Source organism: Suricata suricatta, chromosome 10 (assembly GCF_006229205.1).
Source record: "Suricata suricatta isolate VVHF042 chromosome 10, meerkat_22Aug2017_6uvM2_HiC, whole genome shotgun sequence".
NCBI lineage: Eukaryota > Metazoa > Chordata > Mammalia > Carnivora > Herpestidae > Suricata > Suricata suricatta.
Window position 1 is genome coordinate 60,177,051 of NC_043709.1, and position 7,707 is coordinate 60,184,757.

Genomic DNA, 7,707 nt, shown 5'->3' on the forward strand with positions numbered 1-7,707 from the left:
AAAACTGCTTTCCTCTGGACAACCAGTAAAAGTGAAAGTGGGAGGCTGTCTCCTCAGTTATTTCGCCCATGGAGGAGCAGCTGGAGAGGGGCTCGGCGAAGGGACTCACTCTCCATCGCCTTGGAAAAGAAGTTTGCCCCTTCCTTAGAAAAACCTTCTGCTTCTGTGCCTGGCCTGATCCCCAGTAGAGAGAGGGGGAGGGAGAGAGGAAGGAGAGAGAAAAAGAGAAAGAGAGAGAGAAAGAGAGAGATTTAGCAGCGTGGTTGGAGTTTCCATCCTCCTTGGATCTCTGCACACTGAGAGCAGAGCAGAAGAGGGAGTGGGGGCTCCGGAGAAATTCAGTTTCCTGGTTGAGGTGGGAGCAGGCCGTTCCCCCACCAATTCCAGCTTTTGTTGAAACAGGAAAGAAAGAAAACTTACATGCTGTCTGTACTCCAATCACGATGCCAGATCCCTAACAATTATCATTAATATTAACGCGACTTTTAAAATATGCACAGAAAATCTTAACTGGGAAATCTTGCCTAACTAAGGAGCGCGGTAGGGACTGGGAACAGGAGGAGGAACTGGAGGGGTCGTATGAGCTCGCCAGGTCCTGCACGGAGGCCCCACCCTCCAAAGGGTCGTCAACCTGCCTGGGCAAAAGGTGAGGCAAGAATGGGGTCATTTGGGGTCCCCCAACCCTGCTTTGGTTGGAATGATAGGGCGCTCTGCTGCCATTCGGCTGTCTGGCAAGCCAAGGTTGAAGGCAAAGGGAAGTGGAGGCCGAAAGCCTTCCTCCCACAGCCCACCCACACCCACCTCCAAAGCTGTAGAGGCCAGTAGGTCCCATCTGCATGGGGGTGGGGGTTGAGGATGGGGTGGGGAGCAGGAGGCTGCGGAGCTGGCCCTCCGATCCTCTCTGCCTCCCGCGGCCCGGCTACTCTTCTCGTTAACATTAAATATTCGTCCGCACCGGCAAAGGTCCTTCGGTGGGTTCGGTTATGGTACAAAGCGGCGACATAAATAGACGGGGCAGGTGGCCAAATGGGCAGTCAGGTGGAGTGGAGATGAGGCGCTTTTGATTTGCTGACCACCTTCTTCTCTTTGACCCGCCGGTTCTGAAACCAGATGGTGACCTGGCGCTCCGAGAGGTTCGTGGTGGCAGAGATGCGCCGGCGCTTCTCTTTGGTGATGAACTTGCTGGCCGCATACTCCTTCTCTAGCTCCTTCAGCTGCACCTTGGTGTAGGGCACGCGTTTTTTGCGCCCTCGCCGGTAGCTGCTCACCTCGGGCTGCAGGGGGACCACGTCTAGGGGGAGAGAAAGAAGGTGGGTGGCAGGAAGTCAGTCGTGTGCCTGGACCCTGGGCCCATCAGGCTGCACGCCCCAGGTTGTACCACCGTGTAGGCGCAGGGTTCCTGTAGGGACTTCAAGGGGATAGAGGGATTGCCCCCCAATCCTTTGTGCCTCTGTTATGAGCAAGACCACTGCTAAGGCAAAGCCACTGATGTGTGGCCCCTAGTGCAAACTTGAAAAGAGGGCGGGCCAAAAACGTGGGAATCCAGATAAATAATATTTTAAGGCAATGCTTAAAATATAAATGCAAAAAAAATCCATGATAAACAAAATAACAAATTTAAAAGTAAACATGAGACCAGTAGTACTGATTTTTCATTTTGCCTCGGGTGCTCCAATATGGCTCTGTACAGCACTTATTCTTAGAATCCTGTCCCTATAGAGGGGTCCCTACAATTTCACCCTAGTCCAAGGACCTAGAGGATTGCAGGTATTCAGGAAAATTCTGCCTTCCTCCAGTTAGATTATTTGGGCATCCATTAGCATAGACTGTGCCCCATTATCAGGGGGAAATGTTCCTTTGTAGGTTTGAGGGAGAGCATGGCTGGAAGAGAGTTTCAGTGACTCCCCCCAAATGGGGCCTCATGCCTTTGGTCACTGTCTCTGCTCTCGGATATCAGGGCCCTGGATGAACAGGTAGAGAAGAAAAGTGTCCAGGTGAAGCCAGCCTGCTTGGGAGCCCATCGCTGTATGAGTCCAATGCTGTGAGCCACTTAACTCCAAGGTAGGAAGTCCTGGACCTGAGATATAGGGGAAAAGGCCCCTGGAGGTAGAGTCCACACCGAAGGAGGTACCGGGAGACACGTTGGACTAAAATCAATTGTTCACATAAGTCTTCTACAAAAAGAGCTCAGTGGCCCTCCTCTTGCGCCTACAAGTGTCCACTCACCAAAACAGCAAATTCTTCTCCAATCCCCTCTCCTTTCCATTCCTTCAAACTGTGGCCATCGCATGTAGGAACACTAACCTTAAACCCTAAATGCCTCATTCTCCCCACCACTACTAGTTCAATTTCTTTATGCTCTGTGAATTTCCCAGGAACTAAGAACAATATATGTCATTTACATCCCCCTTCCACTCCACGCTCATCCCTGTTAATAAAGAGGTCATGCCAACACTTCCAAGGGGAAGTGGGGAATTAGGGAGATTATCTGAATGATTTGCCCCTCAAGTTTAAAAAATGTAATTGTTGGACTTCTTCAGGTAAAAGCCAATGATGAAGTCTGAATATCTGAGGATCCCCCTTCATTCTTAGTGGACACACGCTCTTCCTGAAGTGCTTGTTCTCACCCCACCCTCATAAAATACCTTCCCTACACCCATTCCCAATGGGTCTGCTCTCACCCAGAAATACTTGTCTACACAGGCTCGAAAGAGAAGAGGTCACAATCAAATGCAATAAAGTGCTCAGGCAGAATATGTGAAAAAGGGGGTTCCAATGGCCTGGTATGGCTGTCTCCATGATGCCAATATCTCAGGAAAATTGTTGGACTTGTCACTTTTTTGTGCCTATGTAGGAATAGACCAAGGTTTTAAAAAAATCAGAAAAACAAAACAACTTCACTTTAACAGAGATCCTTTTGGTTCGAAAGAATTTTTTATACAAGATAATTTTGACCAATGTCTCAGTTCTCAGATCTGTTTTACTCACAGATGTAGCCATGATCCAGGAGATTGGTGATTCTGGGACAAGAGTAAAAGGAAGACGAAAAGTAGCAATACCATGAGGTATTTGGCTTTTTAAAATTTTTTAAATTCTTAGAATATTTTTCAGGTTTATTTTATTAAGCCAAACTTACAAGATGAGGAATGTAACACTCAGCGTGGATAAAATAACTTAAGAAGCAGAGCCAGATTTTAAACTGAGATTTTCTGACTTGACATCATGACATAATAAGTTCTGGAACGGAAATAGGCTAGCTCCAAAATACCTCCTTCCACTGGAGAGCAAAATGAGATAGAGTGGGTTTGGGTTCTTGAATTAACCAGCCATCCGCCCCTGATTTTTTATCTCATTTTCTCAAAATTCTCACAGTTACCTACCCTATTTTGGATCCTCTAAACCAAACTCTAAACTTCTGATGAGGTTTAATCAACCCAGTCCTTAAAAGTCAGCTTTGAGAAATAGATAACTGGTCTAAATTGGTTATTTCTTTCTATAGGATGCCGAAGCTTCATTTGCCCAAGTTTTTAACGGATCTGACCAAAATGTTGCTTGTTTTGGCCTCCTGGAAAAAATACCTTCAGTCTTGCCTTCTCAAAGAAGCCCCCTTTAATTGTGTGCTGTCTTGTCTAGAAAGGAATTGGGATTCATGGATGTAGAAACATCTGGAAGCTTAGACCTCAAGTTATGTCTATGCTGCCTAAAGTAAGTAGGAGACTTGGTTATTAATTTTACAATCAACCCTTCCCTAACCTCCCTTCAGAGTATGCGCAAGCGTGCTTGTGCGCACACCACACACACACACACACACACACACACACACACACACACCCCACTTCATACCTGAGGATCTAATAGACACCTTTGAGAAGTGAATAAAAATCAGATCAATGCTCAGCTCTAGTCTTCTCTTGGGGTCATGGGTATGGTTCCTACGGCCCCTTGCTCTTGACCACCCGCTCCTACAACAGAGCTCTGTGCCCTACAGAGGACTTTGTCCAGCTAGAAATCCTAGCTTCTCTTCTCAACCATAATCCATAGGCTTGTCAGTTAGGACTTCCAATATGGCCCAAAGAACCCACGGTTTTACTCTATTGCTCTCCCCTAATCCTATCTGACTCTGTCTCTTCTTGCCCTCTCCACGCACCCGCCCCTCCTCATTCTGATTGTCTCTTAGAATTTCTGCTGATTCTCTCTTGGAATTTTTGCCACTCTCTGTTTAAAAAATGTGTCCAACTCACCAAAGGAAGGGGGGGAAAGCAATGAAACAGGGTCTGTATAATTGGGGGAAGGAAAAAGCCACAACACATCTTGGCCCTAATTATCTAGATCTTTCTGAACAATTGCCTCCATATCCCACACCAGCCCAGACTGCCATAGATGAGGTTTCTCAGAGCCAGAGGCGCTCAAGAGAGACAGTAGTGTTTATGCCTAGATGCTGCCCGAAAAAACCACAATTGCATAGACAGAGTTATCTGGAAATCTCACTACTTCTAAAAGATCTCTGTGTGGGTAGAAAGGTGGAGGATGTCTGAAGATAATTTCTTTTTCATCTGTTTTTTGCCTGGACATCTGCACTCACTGAGATATACCAGCCTGATTCTATTTCTACACAAGGAGTGTGTGAACGCATAGCTGCTGAGCCCCAGTGAGTTTTATATCCATTTCCATGCCGCAATTTGCAAGTGTATTAACTCTCAGTTGGGCTGTATTTTTTTTTTCAAAGACATTTTTCTCTAGGAGGTGATGATCAAAAAGTGTTTATTTTTAGCAGGTTTCCCCCTCCCTGGGAATCTTTAAGATGTTTATTTTCTTCAAAGATATTTTTGAGCTTCTCTCCAATCCTTGGCCCCCACCTCACTCTACATGCCTATACAGGGAGCATCCGTCTCTTCACCTCTCTAAACTCGACCCATTGCCCATTGCTCTACACCTGTGCCTCGGCCCACAGTGGGCCAGGTGGACATCTGCTTCCCTGCCCTCGGTCCCTTGGTCCCTTCACATGGCCTACCGGCTCCCCCTGCTCCAGGGATTCCTGCTGAACTCCTGTCTCCTAAGGAGTTTTCCATTTGGGTGAGATGGAGAATTAAAGGGCTATCTCTCCATAATACATGACTGTATACTTACCTGGGTATTCCTTATTGTCTAAAAATATATTATCATGTGTTTCATATTCGGTAGTTAGTAACAGAAATTATTCTATAAAAACAGCCAATACAGAGAGGGTAACGCATGATACCACATACGAAAATTCTATCATCCTGGAATCTTCTGGCAGCCAGAAATGGGGTGTCTAGTGTGGGTCTCACCCTGATACTCAGTTGATATACTAAGTAATCTCATAATATTCACAAGAATGTTATTTTCTACACTTCTAACACCAGCCAGTTATTTTTTTTTCACCATCTGCCCTTGCCCCAATCCCGGATGCAGAGGAATTTCAGGCCCACCCTTAGGAGGTCTTCAGATCTATAATTCCAGTGAAAATGTCCCTGAGCTCACGTATAGAGCTGGGGGCCCCTTTAGGTAGCATGGGAGACATCTGTGGCTTCTCTGGCCCCCCCCCAGGACTCCTGTATGCAATAGAATGGAGCCAGTCAGCCCTCTCCCACCGAGCTCTGCATATAGCTAGAGCAGACTTAGGCTCTGGATATGTAATTTGTCAGCGTGGTGCAGATTCCTAAGCTCCAGATGTGATTTTGACAAACCTGGAACTGATACATCTCACCTGGGGAGTGGTGAGGATTGCAGGATCCCCGCTGGTTCAGAAATAGCTTCAGTTGAAAAAAGAACAGGACGCTGGTAAATCCTCAGCATACACAGGCAAAGACTTAGGGGTCCCTAGACTGGGCCTGGATCCCAGATCTATCCAATACAGGTCTTCTGTCCCCTACTTCTCATCCTCATCCCCCCTTTTCTGTGTTTGAAGCATAGAATACTCTCTTTCTTCCCGACATTTGGGGGGGTTGGTGGTGGAACACTCGCAGGATTCCAGCTCAGTATACCAAAGAGGCAAAGAAAATTTTATATCCCTGGAGAGAGATGCAAACTCCCTTCTCTCTACATCCTCTCCGGAGATTTTAGTTCTGATCCTTTAATGATCCAGGACATTCGTGGCCGAATTCTTAAAATATATCAATAAAAGAAAATATTCTGCATTTCTTTAGAACTGGCAAATTAGACCCCTGTCCAAAAAACAAAAATTAAAAAAACCTGTCTAGTGCCTGAACGATCTTGAAAATTCAGGCAAGTTAGTTCTTATTTCTTCCCCAATTTTTCGGTGAGCTGAGGATTTTGTCCTGGTGGTTTCAGATTCCAAAGCACCCAAGGCCCAACCCACCACCCCCATTCCCGGCTGGAAGCGGGGCTTCGGGGGGCCAAGAGCAGCGCGTGAGACAGGAGCAGGCTGGGGGAGGAGGCGAGCTCCCAACTAGAGCCGAGCCGGCGGCCCGGCGCTCGGGCGCCTCTGATTGCTTCACTTTCGGCAGGGCAGCTCCGGGAAACGTGTCGGAGCAGATTTCTTCCCCGGCGCATTCCTCAGCGCAGCTCGCCCGGCCGGCTCCATCGGCAGCCCAGCAGAGCCGGCGCGCCGGAGCCAGACGGCGGGGGTGGCTGAGGCGCGGAGCCCCGGGGCAGGCGGGGCGGGGAGGGGTCCCGGGCGGCGGCGGCACTCGGGCCCTTTCCTTACCTGGAAAGGGAGACTTCCAGAGGTGGGCGGACTGCGACTGCTCCTTGGAGCAATACACCTGACTGTCCCAGCCGTTGGAGAGAGCCCAATGCTGGTAGCCTTCGACGGGGATGAGCGCGTCGTGACGCGGCTCTGGGTGCCCGCTGATCCCAGGCACCACCGACACGTCCAGGTAGCCGGGCATCGCCTGGTAGGAGCTGGCGAAGCTGGGGTAGAAAGCGAACTCCTTGGCCCTGGAGGACAGGTCGTCACCCGGCAGGGCGCCCGACGGCTCCGGGTATTTATCACCCGGGTGGTAGGCGCAAGGCTTTTGCTGCAGGTTCACGTTGTGCGACAGGCGGCAGCCGTAGTAGCTGCCACCGAACGGGTAGCCGTAGCCCAGGGTGGCGCTGGACGAGGTGGGGGGCGCCGGCGGCGGGGCGCACTGGCGCGCAGCCTCCGGGGCCGGGATGTCCGTGTAGACGGCGCCCTGTGGGGCGCCCAGGGGAGCGGGCGGGCGGCCCAGCACGGGGTGCGGAAGCAGGTCGCGGCAGTGGCTGGCCGGGCAGCTGCTGCCCAGCCCGTCCATGCTGGGGGTTTTGCCGGGGCTCGCTCCGCTGCAGCCGCCCCCCGCGCCCCCCGCGCTGCCACCTCCCCCGCCGCCGCCGCCGCCGCCGCCGCTGCCGTTCTCCGCCGCGCTGTCCTCATAGACGTACATAAGGCTCTCCGGCCAGCGCGGATGCAGGAGCAGCGAAGTCGTCATGACATGATCTGCTCGAGCTTTTTAAAAACTCCACTTGCCAGAGGCTGCGAGCTAGGGAGACACCTCGCTCTCTTTTCCCCTCCCCCATCCCTCCTCCCTTCCCTCTCTTCCCCTCCCCTCCTCCTCCTCCTGGTGCTTCCACCTCCCTCCCCACATTCCCTCTACGCATGCGGGGACACTTCATTAAGAAATCCGCCGTCTCCTGCCCGACTCCCCTCTGTACCCCTCCCGCGCCCAAGTGACGCGACCAGTGCACGTGACGCAGGAGCCGGCTCTC

General features: G+C 50.5%; 1 protein-coding gene across 1 annotated transcript; it reads right to left on the reverse strand.

Moving 5' to 3' along the window:
* Positions 1-895: 895 nt before the first annotated feature.
* HOXC13 (homeobox C13) lies at positions 896-7,430 on the reverse strand. Its single transcript, XM_029955618.1, has 2 exons — positions 6,689-7,430; positions 896-1,291 (listed from the first exon to the last, which is right to left on the reverse strand). Exons 1-2 carry the CDS (start codon positions 7,428-7,430, stop codon positions 1,035-1,037), a joined length of 999 nt encoding a protein of 332 aa, XP_029811478.1. The 3' UTR covers positions 896-1,034.
* Between the last annotated feature and the right edge of the window lie 277 nt (positions 7,431-7,707).

Bases quoted from the DNA above. Each gene is read 5' to 3' on its own strand.
- HOXC13 (XM_029955618.1), bottom strand. From the start codon at position 7,430: ATGACGACTTCGCTGCTCCTGCATCCGCGCTGGCCGGAGAGCCTTATG. The intron at 1,292-6,688 runs GTAAGGAAAGGG...CTCTCCCCCTAG, and splicing joins CTGGAAGTCTCCCTTTCCAG to ACGTGGTCCCCCTGCAGCCC.